Source organism: Ochotona curzoniae, unplaced genomic scaffold (genome assembly GCF_017591425.1).
Source record: "Ochotona curzoniae isolate NIBS_2020 unplaced genomic scaffold, NIBS_Ocur_1.0 contig_523, whole genome shotgun sequence".
Lineage (NCBI taxonomy): Eukaryota > Metazoa > Chordata > Mammalia > Lagomorpha > Ochotonidae > Ochotona > Ochotona curzoniae.
In genome coordinates, this window is record NW_024466459.1 from 2,619,204 (window position 1) to 2,645,018 (window position 25,815).

At 42.0% G+C, this 25,815-nt stretch overlaps 1 protein-coding gene across 4 annotated transcripts in view; it reads left to right on the plus strand.

Annotated features, from left to right (window-relative positions):
• The window catches only part of HELZ (helicase with zinc finger), a 147,017-nt gene that overhangs the window by 92,756 nt on the left and 28,446 nt on the right, over nucleotides 1–25,815 (plus strand). For all 4 annotated transcript variants that reach the window (XM_040989538.1, XM_040989540.1, XM_040989541.1 and 1 more), the window contains 8 exons: nucleotides 4,916–5,120; nucleotides 11,953–12,004; nucleotides 12,704–12,894; nucleotides 14,617–14,824; nucleotides 19,259–19,338; nucleotides 22,995–23,565; nucleotides 24,211–24,445; nucleotides 25,173–25,689. In XM_040989538.1, coding sequence (XP_040845472.1) covers nucleotides 4,916–5,120; nucleotides 11,953–12,004; nucleotides 12,704–12,894; nucleotides 14,617–14,824; nucleotides 19,259–19,338; nucleotides 22,995–23,565; nucleotides 24,211–24,445; nucleotides 25,173–25,689 — 2,059 coding nt within the window. The remainder of the gene's footprint in view (nucleotides 1–4,915; nucleotides 5,121–11,952; nucleotides 12,005–12,703; nucleotides 12,895–14,616; nucleotides 14,825–19,258; nucleotides 19,339–22,994; nucleotides 23,566–24,210; nucleotides 24,446–25,172; nucleotides 25,690–25,815) is intronic.

The following is a 25,815-nucleotide window of genomic DNA, read 5'->3' on the forward strand; positions in this document are numbered from 1 at the left end:
ACTGGCACTCATATGGGATCTCAGTGCATGCAAGGCAAGGACCCCCACCACTAGGCTACCAGGCTCCAGGCCCAAAGATTTATTTATTTTATTTGAAAGAGTTACAAAAAGGGAGAGTCAGATCTTACACCTGCTGGTTCACTCCCTAAATGGTTGCAATGGCCAGAGTTTAGCTGATCCGAAGCTGGAAGTTAGAAGCTTCATTTGGGTCTCCCACATAGATGCAGGGGCCCAAGGCATTGGGCTGTCCTCTGCTGCTGTCCTAGGCTATTAACAGTGAGCTGGATTGGAAGTAGAGCAGATGGAACTAGAACTGATGCCCATTTGGGATCCTGGTGTCTCAAGGGGAGGGATAGCCTGCTATGCCTCCACACCAACTCCAGAAGGGTTATTAAGAATAAAAAATTGTGGGGAGGGAGAATCGAGATGGCAGAATAGGGTAAGGACACTATTAAACATATGGAGAAACATTAGCCAGTGTAAAGCATATAGGGCACATTCCAGGAAATGCAAGAGGACAGAACCATAGCAGAGGGGTACCTAAAGACTGACAGACATGGGAAAGTAGTGGATACAACGGTGTGGTGTTGCAGTGACTGGTACTCCAGCAGCATTCAGCGGGCGGTGGTCTGAACTGCAGCTGAAACTCCACCAGCAACAAGGTGGGAAGGGGTGTTTACCAGGAGCTCAGGAGGTGAGTCCAGACAAAGAATTGCCCATCCTGCTGGTCTGTTTGATTTGACCAGGAGCAGAGGTAGAGCGGCAGGTCCCAGATGGGCAGTGAGGGAACAAGATGGGTTTCACAGCCCAGTCCAGCCTTTAGAACCATATCAGGCGCCATTTTGTGTAGGGAGGCAAAGGCTATGGGACAGGACTACACATGCACTGAGCTGGGAGTGGACTCATTTCTGGCTCAGTGAACTGCAACAACGTGGCATCCTAAGGTTTCCCCCAAGATAGGTCAGGGTAGCCCTCAGACATGATGGCCAGGAGACCAAGAACTCTAGTAGTGGCACATCAGATGCCATTTTGTGCAGTGGGAAAGGCTTTAAGACTGCAGGGGCAACAGTGAGCTGCTCATACGCTGAGCTCAGTGAGAACTCACTGAAGTCAGTCACTTGCACTAGTCCCACAGGGAAAATAATACCAGCTATGGCATTGTACAGGTCAAAATAGGTCTATATGGCCCTCAGACCTAATAGTCAACAGGTTCCAGCAAGATCAGCACCACCAACAACTTAGCTATATAGGATACCTGGTGTCTCCCTAATTCTGGGAACTGCTTGAACTGGAAGTGGGAGAAAGGTTGTATAGACAACGGTGCGGCCTCAGCACAGTATCACAGGAAATGGAGAGTGGTGAACTAGGAACTGTGACTATGGAGACCATGGTGGAAATCTAACATAAGGACCCAGACCTGGAACTCTCTGGAGGGAGTGGCACAAGTGACTGCAAACAAAGAGCGGTGTATCAACCACAGTAAGTAAAATCAAGCTCTCTTCAATCAAACATAAGGAAAAGATCCTTAAATGTGCACGTGAAAAAAAAAAATCAGTTGACATATAAAGGAATGCCAGTTAAATTCACAGGAGACCTCTCAGGAAACTCTTCAGGCCAGAAGAGAATGGAGTGACATTCCAGATTCTAGAAGGAAAAATTGTTGGCCCAGGATAAAATGCTCACCAAGGCTTTCCTTTGTCTTTGAAAATGAAATAAAATTCTTCCACAATAAAGAAAAGTTAAAAGAATATGCCTCTTCCAAACTTGCCCTACAAATGATACTTAAAGATGTCCTTTTGACAGAGAAAAGAAATGCCACCCACCAAAACCAAAGGTAAATATGAAGAACAGCCCAGTACAATAACAAGACTAAATCAATGAACAACCCACGGCTGAAATGACAGAACCAAATCACTGCCCATTCATATTAACCCTGAATATAAATGGCTTAAACCATTGATCAAATGTCATAAATAAGTAGACTGGATTAAAAACGAAACCCATCTATTTGTTGCCTACAGGAGACATGGAGACATATCTCACCAACAAAGATCAACGGAAACTGTATCTCATGGATTTTGATTTTTTTTTTAAATTTCATCTCTTCAAAACACCTCATTAAATTCTTCTCTGACTCAGAGCATGCAGTAGCATCATTTTATACAAGAAGGTTCTTGATTTCCATTTCTTCAGTGACACACTAGTCATTCAGTAGCATATTATTTAACTTCATGGCGTTTTCATTTCTTTGTTTTTTTCCTGTTGATTTTGTTTTGTGGTTTTTCATTACAGTAACTGTGTAATGGAGACTCATATCCAGTAGCATGTTATTTTGCTTCATGGTGTTGTAAATTTCTGTTTTTCTTCATGTTGCTGATTTTGTATTGTGGCTTTTTCATTTAAGGGGATGTATAGTCACTATGTAATGGAGACTGTCATATCCAGTTGTGAGGATACAATGCAGTATACATCTCTACTTCTAGCCAAAGATGGACTCCCAATGAAACTGTTTACTATATCTTGACGATAGGATGCTGGACTCTCTGGCATTGTCCATGCCCACAATGATGGGCATATATCACTGTTTATGAAGAACTATAATATAATATAGTTCTTCTTCATATTACTGTACTATAGTAATAATATAAGGAAACTCAGTGGTGGGAAGGAGGGAACTTGGGGAGGGGTAAGGGAAATCCCAGTGCATATGGATATGTATTGTAAAATTTTAATAATAACTAAAAAGAAGTAAAAGAAAAAAAAGAATGAAAATCTGGAACAGCTTTTAATATATGTTTTTAAGAGGGACATAATTCCTGTAACTGAATGATTTGATTTAACCATTTTGCCTTATGATCAGAAATATATGTTTAATATATTTTATAATATATTTTATGGCATTTTTAACCTTTTCTGTTTATATAACAGGCTTAACTTTTTTTTTCTGGACCTATTTCTTGAGCGTACTTGTAAGGATCAGGAAAGATGCAGAAGCAATATGTCTGACAAACAGTATTCAAAGTTCAGTTCTACAAAGTTCATGAGTGTATTGATATCACAGGTCCCATTCATTTACTAATTCTTTGACATGATATTTTCATTTATGTTTCTTCTAGTGTTCTTGATAATCTGTTTTATACTTAGATGCAAAGATACAAATGTGGGAAGAAACCGTATCCTATTTTATAGCTTATTAAAGCATTATTTGGGCCTTATATTAAACTTCATTTAAATATATATGCATATGTATTTATTAGCAGCATAAGATTTCAAGACTTCTTATAGCATAAGATTTCAAGACTTCTTATATGTTACTCTTTGTAATATGTGTTTAATAATTTTAGTGTTTAGGGCCTGGCGCGGTGGCGCAAGTGGTTAAGGTCCTCGCCTTGCACGCCCGGGATCCCATGTGGGCGCTGGTTCTAATCCCGGCAGCCCCGCTTCCCATCCAGCTCCCTGCTTGTGGCCCGGGAAAAGCAGTTGAGGATGGCTTAAATCTTTGGGACCCTGCACCCACGTGGGAGACCTGGAAGAGGCTCCTGGCTTTGGACCGGCGTAGCATTGGCCGTTGCGCTCACTTGGGGAGTGAATCATCGGACGGAAGATCTTCCTCTCTGTCTCTCCTCTCTGTATATCTTTGTATATCTGCCTTTCCAATAAAAATAAAATAAATCAATAAAAATAAAAAAAATAATTTTAGTGTTTAGAGAACAATTTTCATACTTTTAGGAGTGACAGTATACAACTTCAGAAAGTTTTTCATCCAGTTTTCTACTTTAGCATTTAAGTTGATTCAGAAATGAACAATCAACACGAACAGTAGCAGTCCAGGTTCCTGTATTTTTTGGAAATTCTTTGAGCTCATAGCTTAATGTTGTGCCTGTGATATTAAGAAAAAAACATTTGGGTAGCTGGATATTTCCCAAGACTCCTCATGAGGGCTTTCTACTCTGTGGCTCAAATTTGTTTCCCAAGTTGGGTTTTCTTGGTCAGGCAGCACAAGCTGATTTCACCTTACAATTCAGATCCATGGGTATATATGTGTGTGTGTATGTATGTACAGTGTACCTGTGTGTATGTCAATTCTAATTCTGTAAATCATATTGATGTATATATATAGGTGGTATATGTATGCAGCTATATGAGGAGACCTGTGAACTTTTTGAATCTGTTGTGCATGTGTATATGAATATATGTATACCTACTATGAAATGTTTTCTATAGTGAATGTCTCAAGTTTTAAGATCATTATGTGGACAGCAAAAAGCATCATTCTGGAGACATGGATAATTGAGTGTTGACTATGTTATGTGCACTTAGCCAAAATCTTGAGCGCCTGTTTTGTATGTACTGTTAATATGAGGCACATCTGGGCCTGGCACATTAGTCTAGTGGCTAAAGTCCTCACCTTGCATACACTAGGATCCCATATGGGTACTGGTTCTAATCCCAGCAGCCCCGCTTCCCATCTAGCTCCATGCTTGTGTCATGGGAAGGCAGTCGAGGATGGCCCAAAGCCTTGAAAACCTGTGCCCATGTGGGAGATCTGGAAGAGGCTCTGGACTCCTGGCTTTGGATCAGCTCAGCTCTGACTGTTGCGGCCATTTGGGGAGTGAATCAATGAACGAAAGATCTTCTTCTCTGTGTCTCCTCTTCCATGTATATCTGAATTTCCAATAAAAAAATAAATAAATCTTTAAAAAGTATATAAGGCACAACTAGGTTTTAGAACCAAGCTTCTGCAAGTCTTATGATCTGGAAGAAAGATTATAGCTAAATCTTAGATAGCTCTGGGTCTTAAGACTTTGGGGTGGTAATAGTGGGAGAATTTGAAATTATCTTTAAGTAACTTATATTCATTTCTGTGAGCTCATCCATCAAAATTATAAATTGATCCTTTAAATCTTTTCTGTAGGAAATTTTGGGAGCGGTTTATTGCACTGTGTCATGAAAATAATAGCCTGCATGGGATCACTTTTGAGCAGATCAAAGCTCAATTGGAGGCTTTAGAACTGAAGAAGACTTATGTGTTGAATCCACTGGCACCTGAATTTATCCCCCGGGCTCTGCGACTACAGCATGCGGGGAGCGTCAGCAAACAGCAGCAGTCACCACCCAAGGTAAAGCCACTGCAGGTGACACTGAAGGAGGGAAGGGATGAGAATGAGCCTGAGAATGTCAGGGGCCTTATTGGGTTGCAAGTTGCTTTAAGTACTGGAGTTGCAGGTTAGTATAGTAGCAAATGATTTCTGTAAGGAACTGTCTAGATTTGGACATGTAAGTGAAAATGCGGAGTAGTGTTTAGCCATGCTACTGTCATAATCATCCTCGTGATGCTTTCAGGCACCTGATAACGTGAATAAAACCGGTTTAAAGATTATCACCAGCAGCTTGGGTTTTTGGCTTAGGGGTTGAGACAGCCACATCTATCAGATGACCTGAGTTTGAGTTCTGGCTCCACTCCTGACTCAGCTGGTTTCCTGCTGATGTATACCCTGGGAAGCAGCAGAGGGGCTCGGGTAGTGGGACAGCTCACTCCTAGCTTGGCATGGCATGGGACTGGTCCTTGTGGTTGTTAGGGGAGTGAACAGCTCATAAGGGCTCTCTCTGTTCATTTGTCTGCCTACTTGCTGCTTTCTCTCTCTCTTAAAAAAAAAAAAGTACCAGTGAAATAGTGTAGATCCAGCCTTGAGTGTGCTGGGATCCCATATGGGCATTGGTTCTAATCCTGGCAGCCCTGCTTCCTATCCAGCTCCCTGCTTGTGGCCTGGGAAAGCAGTTGAAGGCACCCAAGGCCTTGGGACCCTGCATCCATATGGGAGACCCGGAAGAAGCTCCTGGCTCTAGATCAGCTCAGCTCCAGCTGTTGTGGTTGCTTGGAGCAGATGAAATCTCTTTTTCTCTGTCTCTCCTCCTCTGTGTATATCTGCTTTTCCAATAAAAATGAATAAATCTTAAAGAAAAAAGATGTTAAATATCATCACATGTACTCAAAATATGTCCTAACAATTTATTATTTCCTAAGAATCATGTGGTGGGAACATTATTGATTTAAAAACTAATTTGAATCCTTTATTGATGATTGTTTCACTATACAAGTGGTATTTGGCACAGAAGAAAGTTCGGCTGCCTTCTTGAAGGTTTTATTTTATTGCTAGTGACCTGTAGTTGACGGATAATGGGAGTTGGGTCGAAGGGAGTGAAGGCGGGGCAGTCGAGGCTTTCTCCACTGGGAACCACAGTTATCTTGGACATAGGCAACTCAGTTTATTTACTGCAGTGTTTAAAGAAGGTTCTGAGAATGGCATGCTGAGTGTTTATTCTAGATTTTTAAAAATTTATAGTCATCAGTGTGGCCTGAATTAAAAGATTATGTAAGTTTTGAACCTCGGTTTAAGAAAGGAAAGCCTGATGTGTAAGGAATGATAAATGGCTTAATGTTTTGAAAAGTTTTCAGCTAAATAAGTATTAAGCTAAGAAGGGAATTACTTTCTTTGTTAATATAATGTTTCATATTCTTAGTTTAATAAAATGGATCTAACATGCAATAATGCTTCAGTGCTTTGGCATTCTTCAGGAATGCAATGTTCCAGAGAAGTGAGTTTCTTTCAGGTGTCAGATATCATGGTAGGGTGCTGGGAAAGCACAGAGAAGCACTTCCACACCCACCCCATCCCATCCCAGTCCTCCTGGGACGGGTTGTAGAAGAGTGCACGGATGATGGTCAGGGAAATATTTAGATTCAAGGCAATTGGCACCTCAGGGATTGTCTTGAATAGTTTATTGGCTGGGTGGAAATAGTGGAAGATTGGGAATATGCCAAAATATAAGGTCAGTTGAGGCAGAGCATTTTTGCCTTTTTTAGATACTATGTTAGTCTCTGTGCCTGGAACAATATTTGATCTGAGACAGGTGCTAAGAAGTAAATCTTAAACAGTGAGTAAAGCTTCAGGAAGCCTTTACAAGAAGCAGGAGGTATCAGAGAACACGAAACATGGCTGCCGGGCACAGCAGGCAGCTTTGGTAATGTGAGGAGTAGGGACCCAGGGAGACATTTTTCTAACTTTTAGAAAAATGTAGATGATACAAAATTATTGCACTCATTTTCCCATTTTAAAATATAATATTATAATTGCTACAAACTCTTCATACATAATTGTGCAATATAGCCATCAATTCAGGTCCTTTAGCTGAATTCAAAGCATTATACCAAATGTGCCTGACCTGGAGCCAGATCTGACAGTTTGCTTTCTGTGTCTGCTTTGAAGGTGAAGAATGTATTTGCTTTTCCTGAACCATGAACCCACTGGGGACAGAATTCTGTTCTGTATACTTGCTGTGACGTCTTGTGCCTTGTCCCACTTTTTTGCACATAGTGGGTGCTCAGTCTGATAAGTGAATAATGGTTACGGTACCCCCAGTAGAGTGTAAGTTGAGTTTTTCTTGTGAAGGAAGATTGTGTGCCTGTGGCCAACACAGCTGTTGCCCAGTTTTAAAAACATGTGGATGTGTATAGGTATGCATTTTCATTTAATGGGAAGGCAGAAAGACACAGCTCTTGCATCTGCTGGGTCATGTGCAGAAGCGCCAAGCTCCATCCAGGAGGGACACAAGTACTTGAGTGATTGTCTGCTGCCTCCCATGACGTTCATGAACAGGAAGGTAGGTCAGGAGTGAATCAGCTGGAACTCAAAGCAGGCATTCCTAGCCAGGATACAGGCATCCAAAGTGGTGATTCAGTCATTCTGCCAAATGCCCATTCCTCCTAAAATTAAAAAAAAAAAAAAAAAGAATAAAAAAACCCCACCATATTTTAGAAAATTTTCTTCAGATATTTTCTATGTCACTGACACAAGTAGCTCACCTATTCATGTGCTCTAGTATTTAGAATTGTTATTTACACACACGGTGTTATTAGTACTTTTTATGTAATAGAAGTATAGTGGGTCACAGGCTTTCTTTGTTATCATAATATTCCCCCTGCACGTATTCTGTTTTACTTCCCTTAAATTATTCCATGAGGTTTGAGTTTGTACTGTTATCTTTTTTAACTTTATTTATCTTAACTTTGAAACAGCCAGATTAGCCAAGATATAAGATATTCAGGAGTCCAGGGTGGGTCATGGCCGCACTCTATCCAGGTCAGTCCCAGCCGAGGGCACGTGTGTCTCACGGGAGCCTGCAGAATTACACAGCAAAGTCATCTGCCTGCCTTTGCTGTTTTCCTCCAAGGGCAGCTACTGGGAGCAGCAGTTTGACGCTTTGCTGAAATGGACTAATTTCATTTGTCTGCACCATAAAAACTCCTCAGAAAAGGGATAAGGCATGGGTCCTGGGAAGGCCATAGCATTGTTTTATAGATGTCCGTTTGTCAGTTTTTCACTACCTATTCCTCACTGCTAATGTTCTGTGTCACTGTCCCATGTCAAAAAGTGTGTCGTCCCTGCTTCCCTCAGACACCTCAGTGCCCAGCCGGGGGGGACATGTGGCAGGCCCGCGGCAGATGTTTGCTGAGTGCTTAAATGGAAAACTCTGAATGAGTTGATGAAAAAGCAAGTATTTGAGCGAATAAATGGTAGATGTTATAAACTACATTTGCTTATAAAAGTCCTTGCATTAAAAGGCATTCTACAGAAGTCCATGTAGATTTATTTGCAGAATGAGATTAGTTTGGAATTATTTTTATGGAATGAGTAGTGAACTGTTAACTCTAATTTACCGCTACATTATTATTTATTTTTAAGCTATCAAATACTGTGTATTTTATATAAACCAAAGTAAATTTACTGCTATATAGTTAGCTTCTAAGTCAGAATGTGCCAGAGGATAATAAGCTCTAGAAATGTGTTGAATGCTGAATTATGCTCACAGACATGCCACTGTCTTTTTCTTGTGGGAGCCCCCAGTTTGGTTTTGTATCGAGTATGTCAGACAGTGCGCCCGGAAGTGCTGATGTATAGCAGGCTTCCGGTTTACAGTATAGGATCGCCTCAACTGTGGTTACTCCGTGTTAGTTTTCTGTTGCTGCTGTAACAAATTAACAGAAACCTGCAGCTCTAAAACAACTCAAACCTTTTGCCTCCCAGTTCTGTTGGGTCACATGTCCACCGTGGGCCAGGTTGGTTTCTCAGTTCTGAGCTTCAGAAGGCTGAGATGGAGGTGTTAGCGGAAGGGGCTCTTATCTGGGAGCTCGGGGAGTCTGCTTCGTGCACCCCTTCCCCTACCCACCACTGCTGGCAGTACCTTGCTCCTCGTGGTTGTTTCCTTGCTGGCTGTCAGTCAGCAGTCATCCTTAGCTTCCAGAAGCTTCTCACTCGAATGTATCCCCTAAATCTCTGAGCCAGCTATGCTTGAATCCTCTCCCTTGGAATTCTCAGTCTTCCCTTGTCCTATAGCTTTCACTTTCTCTGCACTGCAGATCTGGGGCTCCAGCTGAAGAACCCTTCTCCCGTGTTTTGGCTTGCATAATTAGATTGATTCCATCCATGATAGTCTTCTGTTTCAAGTCCACATTTCAATTATTTCCACCAATTCATTTTGACACATGACTTGACGTATTCACAGGGTCAAGGTGCCTTGGTGTGGGGGCTTTCTGCTTACCACTTTATCTAAATTGTTGGGCTTTGTCCTCAGGCTCTGTATTGGCCCTGGTTGATAGGTAGTTAACAAGTTCCAGTCATAAAATTGGAGGCTAAGGAGTTTGAATGGGTGCTGTCCTTTGTGGAATGATCTCTGAGGCTGGTTCTCACCTCTCAGGTGTGCAGCTGACTGCTCATCTAGCCACTTCTATTGGCCCTGCTCCTGACCTCCCCCTGCTTCTGCCATCTCTGCCTTTTCCTTCTCTCTGCTTTTCTTGTCACTTCTCTGTTCCTCAAAAGTCTGTTTTTGTAACTTGTGCCACTCACTGTGCCAGTGCTTTTCTATTTCCAGTTAGTGGACCAACTATGATTCTTTTTGGCTACTTTTTTCTGGCTTTTTAAGGGTTAGATCTTAGCTACCCTTGCCCATCCATAATCAGTTGACTTTAACCTGCAAAATTGACCTTAACCACTCATCTGAATATTTAAGGTTCCCGACTATTAATAAATAATAAGTAAATAATGTGAAGCATCGCTTATTTTTTCCACCCATGCTATCAATACTATTCCTATTTTAGTTTTCAGATGCAGTGTACAGATAGTTTTGTGTGTATATAGGTGAGTTGTGTTACATTTAACCAACAGAAGGAGAAATGTGTTGATAAACTTCTTGAAAGGCAGAGAGAGCAAGTAAGCAAGTGCGGTGCCCAATCACTGGTTGGCTCCCTTCTCAGATTCCTGCAGCAGCCAGTAACTGGGTGTCCAAGCCAGGTCCCCCACGCGGGTAGTAGGAACCCCATTTCTGTAGCCTGCTCTCCTGCTTCTGGAGCCCAAAGGTGAGAACCAGAGTCAGGAATTGAATGCAGGTCCCTTCCAGCCACTTCACTTAGTATCTACACCCAGGATTTTTTTTAAATGGACTAGGAACTCCTGATCATTGTCTCTTCAAATACTGTGTTTGCCCAAATATTATCAATTTTAGTGCTAGACTAATATACCACCATGTGAATCTGGCATTACTTATTTAATAAATCCTTCATTGATAGATATTTGGATAGCCAACACTCATCACACATATAAACCATACTGTGATGAACATCTGTGTCCAAATCCATGATTATTTCATTTGGATAAGTTCCTGGAAGTCCAATTACTATATTAAGGAATATGCACATTCTTGATGTTTTTGATATATATTGCCAAATTGCTGTCTAGCAATTAGCTGTATTCTTTCTGAAGCAAATTAGGCACTGTCCTAATTTGCTGTTCCTTCAGTAAATTTTATACTTTAAGATGCCATGAATCGGGCCTAGTGCAATAGCACAATGGTTAAGGTCCTCGCCTTGAATGCACCGGGATCCCATATGGGTGCCGGTTCTAATCCCAGCAGCTCCACTTCCTATCTAGCTCCCTGCTTATGGCCTGGGAAAGCAGTTGAAGATGGCCCAAAGACTTGGGATCATGCCTGCGTGGGAGACCCAGAAGAAGTTCCTGGTTCCTGGTTCCTGGCTTCGGATCGGCACAGCACTGGCCGTTGCGCTCACTTGGGAAGTGAATCATCAGATGGAAGATCTGCCTTTCTGTCTCTCCTCCTCTCTGTATATCTGACTTTGTAAAACTGAATAAATAAATCTTGAAAAAAAAAGATGCCATGAATCATATTAGAATGTAGAATATTACAAATACAGAACCATCTTTATGTTTTCAGACTCTTATTCTCCAGGTATTAAAAACTGACGTATTTCCCTTGAAAAATTGTTTTTATGATTTGTCGTTTAATTAGAAAATTTATAGAGAAGCTACACAGGAAGAGAATTTAGTTTTCAGCCATAATGATTGCATGTTTCTTTTATTAAAAAAAATCCATTAAAGAATTTTGTTCGTTTTAACCTGGAGCAGCTCGAGGTTCAGCAGTATTGCTTGAGCTGGGCATGACTTAACATTTAAAAACAAAGTGTGGGGCAGACAGCTGTAGTCATTGGTGCTGCAGTGTGGCCACCCCTTGAGTTGTCCATATCCCATCTCAGAGTGCCCAGTTCAGGTCCTCATTCTTGATGACGGCCCAGGCACTTTGGTTCTTCCCACCCATGTGGGAGAACTGTGTTGAGTACCTGGCTCTGGGCTGAGCCTAACCCAACCTCAGCTCTTCCAGGCATTCAGGGAGTGAACCAGCAGATATGAGGTAACATTTGTTACTTAAATATTTCTTTTCTGGGTGAAAATTGGTTTAAAGCAGGCTAATGGTTATTAATTGCCTACTCACAATCTTGAATTTTAAGTGTTACTGTTCACATCCAATTTGTATATCAGTGGAAAATGGTTATTTTCTAATATTAAACATATTAACATTCTACATTTGTCTTTTTCTTTAAAGGGGAAAAGCCTCCATCATGCACAGAATGATCATTTCCAGAATGATGGGATTGGTAAGTAGGAAAATTAACTCTCTAGAAATATGTTAGGATGCAAGAAATTGATGCCAGATTTCATTATGAGAAAGAAGAGGGTGGGAGAGTCTGTTTCATGCACCAACAGTCACTTTGGAACCTTACCTAATTAATTTTTTATTAAACAAACCTGGTCTTGATAAAAATGCAAAATGCATGGGTGTGTAATTTTGGAAAATAGTGCTTTTTTTAAAAAAAAAAAGGAATCAATCAAAGGAATCAAACTCAAAGGTTTTGAGAAAATGCGTTTCAACCTTTTATGCAAAATAAGTTTTTGGGAAATATTTATGTCCTACAAATACCAGGTTACTTAAATTTCCAGATTAAGTTTATTTAACTGCTATGTGTTTCGCTCATCTTGGAGGCCTCTTCCTGGGGAGGGGATGTGTGCCTCGTTTGCTTTCCTAAAGGAAGTGTCTCTGCTTCCCCAGACATAGTCCGGCTGAAATGATTTCAGGAAGATATTGTGTACTTCCACATAATCATAGAGACCCTTTTAAAGTACTTAATTTTTTGAAGTGTGCCTTATTCTTTGATATGAATACTTTTTTTTTAATTGTAAGATTACTTCAGGCAAACCTGGGAAATCTATCTTACTGTTGGATGATTTAAATTATTTTGGTCTAGATGAATATGTACAGCTGTTGAGTGCCGCCTCCTTCTCTGTTTATTTTCCAGTTCAGCCCAATCCTTCCGTACTTATTGGCAATCCTATTAGAGCATTTACTCCTCCACCCCCTCTTGGACCTCACCCAAATTTGGGAAAATCTCCAAGCCCCGTTCAAAGGATAGATCCTCACACTGGGACGAGCATTCTTTATGTACCTGCTGTCTATGGAGGGAATGTAGTTATGTCGGTGCCTTTACCTGTAAGTGGACATTTAAAACTCTTCCTATTGGGCAAAGCAAAACTGGTTTCATTAGATTAGTGACAGTCCCAAAGACTATTCCACCAAGCTCTTTCTATCTAACTTTTCATTGCCCATAGCTGCTTCTAAAGCAACTCGTATCTTTAAGCTTCGCATTTTGAAATCCTCCAAGAACATGAATTGTTGCTTAAAGTTTGTTACTTATCAGTGACTGTGAAGAAATGTATGAATTGTGTTTTGTTTTAGATCCCTTTGCATTCTTTTAAAATATTTTCGCTGGAGAAAAATGATCCCCTGTTTTGTAAAGTGATTTTTTGTTTTATTCTGTTTTGGTTTTAGTTTTGCTCTTTATTCCTCTGGAAGTCAAAAACTGTCTGAGAAAGACAGCTCATTGAAAGAGGTAGATAGATGGATGGGATTACTCTAGTTGCCTTGTGTTTCAATTTATCTGGGATGTTCCATGCCTTATAAAATGTTACCTTATAAAATGGTACTTAAAACCACTATGGAGATTGCAGATTTTTAGAAACCTTCAATCTTGTTTATAAACCCACTTTTATTGTCTTCGACATTTTTTAAATTTTGGTAATTTTGCTACTTTGCAATTAAGCAGATGTTTCTAAATCCAGAAACATTAACCTGGGAAATAATTTCTTGCATTTACTAAGGCTACTGTTGTAGTCTCACATAGAACTGTTCATTGCCAAAGATGCTTGGCACGCCTGTCCACCCTCCAAGTTGGAAAGTACTTAGCTGCAAGTGTAGCTGATCCTTGCTGGCTGTGGAGGTTCACAGACGGGCAGCCAAGGAGGAGTGTAACTGTCAGGAAGCAGTCTGTGCCTCCTGCCCACTTCCCGTAGACTGTGCACTTCAGTTATCGCTTCCCACACAGCCTGCTAGCATTGTACATCATCTTCTTTATATAGTAAGTCCCTTAGGATTTATTTTTCTTTCCTTGGCCAAAGTATATCATATTTTATAAGCTTTCTAAGAGATTATATTTAACAGTTACATTACAATCAAGTAATAGAGGCTCAAATGTCATTGTGTTTATTCTTTTTATGTAAACATGCAGAGATGATATTTAGACATCCCTAATCAAGTTTTCTGCCTCTGTTGTCAAGGTGAAGTTGAGTTAATCAAAAGCACAAATTATTGAACTTTGAATTTTATTTATAGTAATTGAATATTAAATAATTTGGTTTATTCCTAAAATTGAAAAAAAAATTCTTAAAATTATTCCAAAATTGAAATACCTAGATTTTGAGTTGTGACTCCTTGGACTAATTTCTTAACTTTTCCCCCTTCTCTCATTTTGTCTATTAAACTATGTAACTGTGCACTTAATGGCTTAAAGAAGCAATTTTCATGGTGATCTTTGACATGTAAAAACTCTTGTGGAAGGGAGGTGATTCAAAGAATGTGAAATGATTGACTGCCTCCAAGAATAATTGCTGATTTTAAGCCCTCAATTTCTTTGTAACCTGAAAAATGATTAATTTTTTCTTTATGCTAAAGATTCAGGGACCATTTTCTGGCCAGTAAAGACAGCAATTATTCTACCAACTGCTGTTAACATCTATCTTACAGCAGTTACTTTTGATCAGATTGACATGTGTCTGTGCACCTATGTGTATGTGCAAACTTTTCCTGCTCAGCAATACTAGGTTTGCCTTTTGAAACAAATTTAGTGTAATTACTCTATTTTTTGTAATATCCTAGGTACCATGGACAGGATACCAGGGTAGGTTTGCAGTTGATCCTCGAATCATTACGCACCAGGCAGCAATGGCCTACAATATGAACCTGCTGCAGACACATGGGCGGGGCTCTCCTATACCGTATGGCCTTGGGCATCACCCTCCAGTCAGCATAGGGCAGCCACAGAGCCAGCATCAGGAGAAGGAGCAGCATGAGCAGAATCGGAATGGTGAGTTGCTTCACGCTCTTCTGAATGTAGGACCTGCGCGCCTGATCCAGAAGGTTCCTGCAGCAGCACGGGTGTTAGCTTGCTCATGGCTTAGAGATCACCTCGAGAGAGAATCTGATGGAAAAAATTGTATTATGTTTCCTTTGTGTTTTTATGTAACTCTTACATAACTCTTACTATTTTTTTTTAAAGATCCATTTTTTTTTATTGGAAAGTCAGATATATAGAGAGAGGAGGAGAGACAGAGAGGAAGATCTCCCGTCCGATATTTACTCTCTAAGCGGCCACAACAGCCAGAGCTGAGCCAATCAGAAGCCAGGAGCCAGGAACATTTGGGTCTCCCAATTACATGCAGGATCCCAAGGCTTTGGGCCATCCTCAGCTGCTTTCCCAGGCCACAAGCAGGGAGCTGGATGAGAAGCGGGGCCTCTGGGGTTAGAACTGGTGCCCATATGAGATCCCAGTGTATGTAAGGTGAGGAGGACCTTAGCCACTAGGCTACCACATGGGTCCCAACTTTCAGTATTTAGTTGCTTTGGGATTAGTAGTATATATTAACTTACTGTAATCTATATTTAAATTTATATTTTCGCACTTATACACAGTAAAAGAGCCCTATGATATTTCATTTTCCTCTTTCCTGTTCTTTATGCTGGTGTCAACCTATATTTCAATTTTAGCTGGTATAGCTTACCTCTCACCCAAACATTGTTGCCAAAATCTTTTTAAAGAGATTATTTTTAAAAGGTTTTTTTTTTAAATTTTATTTGAAAACCAAAGTTACAGAGCAGGAAGGAGAAACAGATACAGAGATCTTCCAACCACTGCCTCATGCGCCAAATAACCATGGTAGTTAGGCCTGAGCCAAGAACTTCTTTGAGATCTCGCGTGTGAGTGCAGGGGCCTAAGTAGTTGCACCATCTTCTGCTGCTTTCCTAGGTGCATTGGCAGGAAGCTGGATTGGAAGTAGAGCAGCCAGGGCTTGAACTGGTGTCCATAAGGGATGACGTCACAGGCAGTGACTTGACATGCTATCCCATGACACTGGCGTAGGAGTTCATGCTTATCCATGCATGTAGGATTTCTGTATATTTGTATCTCCTAAAGCGTTCCTCTGCTTCAATGGCTTAACATTCCTTGTAGTCAAACCTACTGGTGATGAAGTATTTGATTTTTTTTATCTGTCTGATAGTATCTTTAGTCTTCTTTCGTTTTTTTAAATGATGCTTTTGCAATATTTTTGACTGGCTGGTTTTATCACATGTACTTTATTTGAAAGGCAGAATTATAGAAGAAGGAGAGGCAGAGAGACCGTCCATCTGCTGGATCACTCCCCAAATGCAGCACCAGCCCAGGGGTAAGCCAGACCAGAGCCAGGAACCTAGAACTAACTCCACCTGAGTCGGCCACGTGGGTAATAAAGCTCCCAGCACTTAGGCCATTTTGCATTGCTTTTCCAGGTGCTGGACTGTAAGTGGGGCAGCCTGTGCTCCTGTGGAATGCTGGTGTGGCAGACTGTTACCTGTCCCACTATGCCCCGGCACAGGCCCCAGTAATGATGTTCTATTGGTCTTTAAGTTGCATTGTTTCCACTGAAAATACTGATTGCATTATTATCCTTGTTTTTCTGTGTGTAAGATATCTTTTTCTCTTTGGCTGCTTGAAAGAATTTTTATATTGCTTTTAGCAATTGAATTATGGCATGCTTTGCTGTAATTTTCTTCTTGTTTGTTGGGGTTTGTTGAACTTCTCAGATCTTTCAGTTTGTGCTTTTTATCAAGTTTGCAAGTTTTCAACCTTCACACCTTCAGATTTTCCGGGAAGGGGTGTCTGACACTCCTTCCTTTTTAGGCATTCCAATTCCCCGTAAGTGAAAGAATGGTTAGTGTTCCCCCATAGTTTGCAGTTACTCTTTTGGTTGATTTTTTTTTTCTAGAAAGCTTTTTTTCTTCTTTATGTTTGACTTTTTTGTACCATGCCTTGAAGTTTATCCAGCCTTCTTCTGGAATGTTTTAATTCTAGTCCACCTAGTTTATTTTTCATCTTAGGTACTGTAGTTTTTATTTCTTGGGGCTTAGTGGCTAGGCTATTCTGGCATAATTAATCTTATGAAGTTCCAGTGACATTCTCAAAAGAATGTTTCTGAATAAAAAATAAAGGATTCCTACAAAATACTTAAAGTATCCAGCAGTTAATTCTTTTTCATTTTATTTTTTAAAATTTATTTTTATTGCAAAGTCAGATTTACAGAGTGAAGGAGAGATGGAAAGATCTTCTTATCTTTGGTTCATTCCCCAAGTGGCCGCAATAGCTGGAACTGAACTGATCCAAAGCCAGGAGCCAGGAACTTCTTCCGGGTCTCCCATGCGGGAGCAGGTTCCCAAGTCTTTGGGCCATCTTCCACTTTTTTCCCAGGCCATTATCAGGGAGCTAGATGGAAAGTGGAGCAGCCGAGAAATGAACCAGCACCTGTATGGAATCCGGGTGCATGCATGGCAAGGATTTGGCCACTGAGCCATCACGCCAGGGCCAGCAGTTAATTCTTAGAATCAAAACACATGTGAAATTATTTGTCTATTGTAATTGTTTGTTATTTGTGCCCCTATTGTTTACCATTTATATACACTAGTTTGATAACTGTTACTTTTTTTTTTTAAATATTTCTTTTTATTGGAAAGGCGGATATACAGAGAGGAGGGGAGACAGAGAAGAGGATCTTCCATCCGATGATTCACTCTCCAAGCGGCCGCAACAGCTGGTGCTGTGCTGATCTGAAGCTAGGGAGCCAGGAGTTCTTCCAGGTCTCCCACGTGGGTGCAGGGTCCCAAAGCTTTAAGCTGTCCTCAACTGCTTTCCCAGGCCATAAGCAGGGAGCTGGATGGGAAGCAAGGCCACCAGGATTAGAATCTGTGCCCATATGGGATCTTGCCACATTCAAGCAAGGACTTTAGCTGCTAAGCTATCACGCCGGTCCCAAGATACCTGTTACTTTTAAATGGTGTAACTTTCCTTCAGAATATCTTTATTCAGTTTAGAGGCTTTACTAAATTGACTTGATACATCATTTGTATTTTTGCTAAATACTATTGGTAAGTGACCAACGCCTTCATGAATAGTCGAGAATACTTTCATATATCTAGTTCAGGAAGATGAGGCTGGGAGCCAGTGTTGTGGGATGGTGAGTAAGGCTGACGTTTGCAGAGGATGCATTCCCGTGGATGCTGCTCTGCTCTCGGTCCAGTGTGTGCTAATGGCCTGGGGCAGAGCAGTGGAATACAGCCCAAGTGGTTAGGCCTCTGCCACCCAAGTGGGAGACCTGAGTGAAACTCGTGCCTCCTGACTCCAGCCTTGCTAAGTCCCACATATTGTGACCACTTGGGGATTGAACCAATGAATGGAAAATTATTCTCTCTGTCTTTCCTTCTCTCTCTGTAATTCTTTCAAATAAACAAATATTAGCTAGGGAGGGGAAAAGCAACAAACAAACAAAAAACCAAGACTGAGACCAGCACTGTGGCATTGCATGTAAAGCTGCTGCCTGCAGTGCTGACATTGGTGCCAGTTCATGTCCCAAATGCTCTAGTTTCAGTCTAGCTCTCTGCTGCTGACCTGAGAAAAACAATAGAATTTGACCCAAGTTTTTGGGCCCCTGGTGTGTGTGTGTGTGTGTGTGTGTGTGTGTGTGTGTGACCTCGGATGATGCTCCTGCATCCTGACTTCAACCTCCTTCAGCCCTGGCCATTGTGGCCACATCTCCCCATCTCTCTGTAACTGTGACTTTGAAATAAATAAGTAAATGTTAAAAACAGAAAGTCAAGGCTAAGCTAAAGCTGTGGAACAGCAGGTAAAGCCACTGGCATCTAGGTGCCGTAGGGGTGCTGATTTGAGTCCCAGCTGTTCCACTTCTGATTTAATTTCCTACTAATGTTCCTGGGAAAACAGTTGGAAATTGTCCAAACCCTTAGGCTCCTGCACCCGCGTGGGAGAGCTGGGAGAGGCTCCTGGCTCCTGGCTTTGGACGGGCCCAGCTCCAGCCATTTTGGCCTTTGGGAAGTGAACCAACATGATCTTTCTCACTTAACTCTGCCTTTCAAGTAAAACAAATAAAATCTTCAGCAATTTCCTACTAAAGGAACCGAGGCTGTAAATTTCTCGAGATTGACATCATAATCATTTGGAATTATTTGATGTTTTAAGCTTATTCTTCTATTGAGCTTTTGCTCAGTGAGGTGTGCTTCTTCCATGCATATTCTTTTTTTTTTTTTTGCAGAGAAATGGCCACTTTGCAAGTTTAAGAACAAATCCCAAGTCATGATCTAAACTGATAACAATGGGTGTAAAATGTTTAAAATATTCTGCTTCTCTGATATCGTTTGGTCATTGGAAATAGATCTACTATAGGAAATTCATAGAAACTTTTAAATATTTTCTTAGGTAAAAGTGATACAAGCAATCCTGGAGCTGAAATTCCTAAGATTCGAACCCCAGAGAAAAAGCCTGCAGACCCGAAGCAGGTAGGCTGTGTGTGGGCAGTGAGCACGTGGTTCCATGGGCTTAGCAGGTGCGTCTTTTATGGATCCTGGTGTTTTAGGGGGAAAAAAAACTCTCCATTTCTGTATGTTGCCTTTTATAGTTATTGTTTTACCAGGCTCTGATAGGTCGTGTTTTTCCCTTTGCTTTTGCTGTATTATTTTTTTATTTGTTAGACTAGTTTTTTTCAAATTCTGTTATTCAGTAATATTCTTGAAGTTAGACTTTCTATGATAGAGCACAAAATGAAAATGGAGCTGCAGACAGTGAGAGTCATCTCAGGACAGGGAGACCCATCCTCCAGTGAAGAAGGAAGATTGGTTCTCCAGTCGCTGGCTGGTCTCATCATCCCAACGCTGTGTTGTGTACCTCTCTGTGTGGCCATCCCCTCTGCCTGGTTCTGTGCTTGTGAACCATTTGAAGGAAAGCGGGCTTTTGCTTGAATTAATACCCCTGGAAATGCAAGCCTCCTCATCTCCCTGGAACCTGTGAGCTACCCCGCTCTGCCAACACACACACACACACACACACACACACACACACACACACACACACACACACACACACACACACACACACACACACACACACACACACACACACACACACACCCACCCCCCCCCCCCCCCCCCCCCCCCCCCCCCGCCTTTGGTTCCCTCTGCTCAGTTTTCTCAATGGGTTTTTCAAGCCCAGTTCCCTTCATCTTGTGTTATCTTTGTTTTCAGGAGATGACTTTGTCTTGGACTTGGAACGTTAGGCTGTGTCTGGTAATTTGTAACCTTGGATGTATCTTTTTTCGTGTTCTTGATTATTATTTTCAATCTCCGAGGAAGCGCTCCCATCAGCACCGGTGTCTCTGCCCTCCCGCTCTCCTCACAGGGTTTGTCCCTTTTCTCGGTTATCTCTAGGTTCTTCCATCTACTGATTGTTCCTCTTCAGCCCGTGAGGTGTATATGCATCTCCTTTAGCCTAAAATAAGCACATGGATTCATTGATTAAAATTTTTTTTCCTTGTTCTTTTATAGCCAAGTTTCTTATTTACTCCTATCCCACACTGTCCAGTAGACGTTTTCATTTCACGGAGACTATCAAGCTGCTAATGACCACGTGTTGCAGACACATTTCAGTGAAATGGCCTGTGACGTTCCTTTGATAATTTGGGACTGTTTGCTGCTTCTGTCTTGGGCCATATTATTCTTTAGTTTCTGACAGACCAGCTTTTCTCAGCTCTCTGTCATAACCTGGTGTCTTTTTTATGTTACTGTCAGCCCTCCCCATCTGCTCATGCTCCTCTAGAACTTTCCAGAGTTCTGTCCTTGTGCCATCTCTCTATTCTGAGGGGTATCACTGGAAAGTAGCCCAGTCTGTGATAAATGATTTCCAAATATGTGTCTGTGGTATCAGCCTAGCTTTAAGCAGCCATTCCCTACATTTCACTATTTAACATCCTCTAAGTATCTCTCACTCATACTTGCTGCATCTGGAAGGACTCAGGACCTGTTGGAGGAGCTGTTGTACAAATGAAGCAGCCAGGGGAGCCTCCTGCTAGAAAACAGAGGAGCTGCTACGAAAGTATAAGTGGCATGTCTTTGAAAGGGGTCAGAGAGCACGGGCAAGCAGCAGGTCTGGGTGGCTTTCTGTGACACACACCTGGCTTCTTGTGTGTGTCAAAAGTCAGAGGTGATGGGCACAGTTAAAACAGTAGACTCTGCATACATAGCTTTGATGTAAAATCATGATCTCCCGCGTGTGTTCAGAATATACATAGGAACAGTATCTTCTGGGGAAAAGGCATGCGGGTAAATTCAGTCAACCACAAAATGGAGATTTCTGGGAGAAAATGTTTATGTAGAGATCTTTAATCAGGATCTGAGATATGAGAGATATGAGAGCAGGTCCAGCAGCTGCCCGGGAAGACTGGGGCACACTGGCACCTTTCTCATGCCCAGGCACCTGAAGGACCTGGCTGATCAGAAGCATGGTGACTGGAGATGCGAATGCTTAGTATCACAACTGTTTGTTGGCCTAGTTTGGTCACCAGGCGAAGGTCAACTTCAATGGAAATAGCAAGCTGCTTGTTTTCTGTTTTTGGGGGGTGGTCAACCTGGGGTCTCTCTTTGTGACAATAGCCACCGCTTGAAACTTTTGGGGATAATGAGGGACCAGAACAGCTTGCAGAAAGTTCTGACAAGCTGGAAAAGAAAACTTTCCTCTTTCCATCTTCCGCCTCATTTTGCACATTGTCACTGCTCGTGGTCAAACTTGTGTTTCAGAAGGATGACAGTGTTCTTTAAAAATTCTGTGGTTTTTTTTTTTTTAAACAGTAAATGGTAAATGTTTATACTCAGCATTGAATCATTCTGGGTTTTGCAGCATTGGGCTCCAGTAGGTTCATCTGATGTTAAGCAGGAGAAACAAACGTATAAATAAGGGAAGCCACAGCTTTGTGTATACAACACTGGGTGTGCTCTCCAAATTTCCATATTTTCAGCTTTGTTAACCATTGTGTGAACTGTTAGTTTTAACAACACTGTCCTCCTTGCAATATTCTAGCTCTTCTTAGCTGTCTCAGGTACTAGGTTCTCTTGCAGCAACTCTAATTGTGTGTTTGCATGTTGGCATCCTTTGCTGGAGTCTAAGCCAGGCATTGGCAAATTTTGTTTGCTTTTTTAAAGAAATAGTTATTTTATGATATAGTTCCACAAGCTCTGGGATTTCTCTTACCCTCTCCTATATCCCCTCCTCCCCCCACTGACTTCCCCCATATTATCACAGTAGTATAGTTCCTCACAGTCATAAGTCCATCATTGTGGGCATGGACAATGGCAGAGAGTCCAGCATCCTGTTGTCAAGATAGCAAAGTTTGTTTCTAAGGCCAAATGGTCTTTCTTGCAGCTGCTCAACTCTGACACTGAAGTACAAATGCAGCCACAGACAATCTGTAAACCACTGAGTGTGTCTGTGTTCTAACAAAACTTGTTATAAAAACCGAGTGGGGGTAGGAAGGCATAGTTCACAGGCCCCTGCACTAAGCTCTGGAGCATTTAGGCTAGGTTGATTGCTGCTTTTTAATTTCCAGGCACAGGCACAGTATACTTGCTGAGTCCACAGTGATATTTAAGGGGAGGAATGTCAATGCTATATAATGTCAAACCATAACAGCTGATTGTCAAAGGTGACGTAGTACTTGTTTGCTCATTTCAAAGTTGTTTAAATGGAGACAGATTTCTTCTATTAATATAGAACACCTTGAAGAAATAGATGTTTAAAAACAAAGTGTCAGTAGAAAGGAACACATTTTAATGATTCATAGCAGAAGGAAATAAATGGCTATCTTTCCAAGGAAGAAAGTGTGAAATTAAAAATAATATGCTTAAAGGAATTAAAGTGGATATGTTACTACAATGATGGTGTGTTTGTTATGACTCAGATTTAATATATTGGTTCTTCTGTGTTATCTTTTTTCATTTAGCAGATACTTCCTTATGTGATTGTCAGAAGGTGATTGTGCACCCAGCCGTCCTGTTGTTGCTACTAAGAATGTGTCACATCTTTTAGCTGTGTTAGGGCTGACGGAAGGCAGAGAGCCACTGGCCTTGGGTCTTTTGTTTAAAGAAACCTTCTTCTTACTCTTTTCTAGGTTGATCTGGAATCAAATCCACAGAACAGAAGTCCGGAATCACGCCCTGGTGTTGTTTATCCAAATGCCAAATTTCCTCGCAAAGATAATCTCAACCCCAGACATATAAATCTCCCTCTCCCGACTCCCCCTGCGCAGTATGCAATCCCTAATCGCAGCTTTCATCCGCTCCCCCAGCTCCCGAGACCACCATTTCCAATTCCACAGCAGCACACCCTGTTAAATCAGCAGCAGGGTAGTTTGCCTGAGCCACCGAATCAGGTGCCACCACAGCCAAATCAGCTGGTCCAGCCACAGAGTCCGTTGGATCAACAGAGCCAGCAGCCTCCTCCTCAGCTTTCTCCTGCGTACCAGGCAGGACCCAGCCCTGCTTACTTTAGTGGGGCAGTTGCTCACAGACCCCAGACTCCTCCTGCTGAGGCCGTGCTTCCTGAGCAGCAGCCCCCTCCCATGCTGCAGGAAGGCCACAGTCCCCTGAGAGCCATCGCCCAGCCGGGCCCCATCCTTCCTCCGCACCTGAATAACTTCATTGATGAGAATGCACCGGGACTGCCTTTAGGGGAGGCTTTGGGTGAGTCCTGATACTGCTGGATGTGAGAAAATGACATGTGCTGTACAGTATTCATTTGGGTAAGGACTGGTTCATAATGCCAGCCAAAATCTGTTAAGGTAATAACCAAAATATAGTTCCAAACACTGTGATATTAGAATTGATGGTAGGATACATCATTATCAAAGTAAGAAAGAATTGTCGTCATCGTCGGCATCATCATCGTCATTTTCACATCCCCAGTCTGTAGAAAATTTAGAAAACAGATGCTGTCCACCAGAACCAAAGTATAGCTGATATGTTGTGGGGAAAAAAACCTGTTTATAAAAACTTTTCAGAAAATGTATTAGAGCAGCAGGTGTTAGCTTGTGGTTAAGATGTTAGCTTGTGGTCATCTCACTGGAGTGCCTGGATCCCATTCCCGGCTCTGCTTGCCTCCCACTTCCTGCCAGTGCACTTCTTGCAAAGCCGTGAGTTTAGTGCATGTGGGAGACCTAGGTTCAGTTCCTGCTTCGAGGCTCTGGCCCTAGCCCAGCCTTGGCTGCTGTGGAGTCTTGTGAAATAAGTCTCTCTCTGTTTCTCAAATAAGTAAGTTTTAAAAATTTAAAAATTAACTTGAAACTCCGAGTACATAAAGTCTTAGAATTTTCACAAATGCTTTTGCAGATCGCGTACATGGGAATGTAGCTCTGGAGACATTGAGGCAGCAGCAAGCTCGGATACAGCAGTGGAGTGAGCATCAGGCCTTTCTTAGTCAGGGCAGTATTCCATACCCACACCATCAGCATCCTCACCTCCAGCATCTCCCTCAGCCGCCCATCGGATTACATCAGCCACCAGTGAGGACAGACTGGAAGCTCGCCAGCAGCGCAGAAGATGAAGCCGAAACGACGTACAGCAGGTAACCCCGCTGACTGAGCTGTGTGCCCCTCTGCCACTGTCTTCCTTGATGGTAGTCCTTTTAGCTTCCGGCTGGAGTATTGGCTCAGAGAAGTTAGGTGCTGGCACTCTGGGCACATGCTACAAAGTTCCCATGATCACTACTGAAGGTGGAGGGCTCACTGAGTAGCGGTTCTTGTATAGAATGTGCTCATGGAGGATGCCTTGAGGATTGTACATTAGCTCAGTCCTCTGCTTCTGTGAGAGAAACACCTCATCACTCTGGATGGTTTTAAAAAATATTCTTTGGTAATACCAGCACAGAGAAAAGCCAAGTTAGGGCTTAAGAGTTAAATAACAAATTCAGTAGCAGAGGCTTCCACTCCTTCACTGTGGGCACGCAGGGCTGTTTTAAATGTTCATGGTCACGTGAAGTCTGTGAAGTATTACCCAGTCTCTCTGAATAAGGTCCCCCATTATAATAGCCTTTTATGAACTCCCAGTTATCAAAGACAAGGAGAGATAAGGGTGGATGTTCAATGTGAAAGGAAATGAAAGAACACAGATAATGGGGCATATTTGGTGTCTTCAGTTCAGCTCGTATTAATACTGCATTTGACATTGATCAGTGCTGGTTCTAAGGAAGTGTTATGACTCAGGCTGTAGCAAGTACACATGTTGTCAGCTAAGCTCTCCTTAATGTGACACGGCCTCTCCCTTGTCCTTGTTTTTTCCTTGTCTCCATGAAGGTTTCAAGACTTGCTCAGAGAGCTGTCCCATCGTGATCCGAGTGAAACCCGGGAACTAGCTGAAATGCCGCCACCTCAGTCAAGACTTTTGCAATACAGACAAGTTCAGACTAGAAGCCCACCAGCAGCCCCTTCTCCCCCGTCCAGCACAGATCACAGTAGCCACTTTTCTAACTTTAATGACAGCAGCAGAGACATTGAAGTAGCCAACAGCCCAGCATTTCCACAACGCCTCCCACCCCAAATATTCAGCTCGCCTTTCTCCCTGCCTTCGGAGCACCTGGCCCCTCCCCCCCTGAAGTACCTGGCACCTGAGGGAGCATGGACTTTTGCTAACTTACAACAGAATCACTTGATAGGGTCGAGCTTTCCCTATGGCCTACCTCCATTGCCTCACCGGCCACCACAGAACCCTTTTGTACAAATCCAGAATCATCAACATGCTATTGGTCAAGAGCCTTTTCACCCACTGTCATCTCGAACAGTATCTTCTTCTTCGCTCCCTAGCTTAGAAGAGGTAATGTCTTTTTAAAAAATTTTTTTTTAATTTTCTTTTTAATATTGTTTACGTAATTGAGAGGGATACACACACATATAGGCCTTTGATTAGGGTGGGGAGGGTTGAGGTATGGAGGAAGGTGGA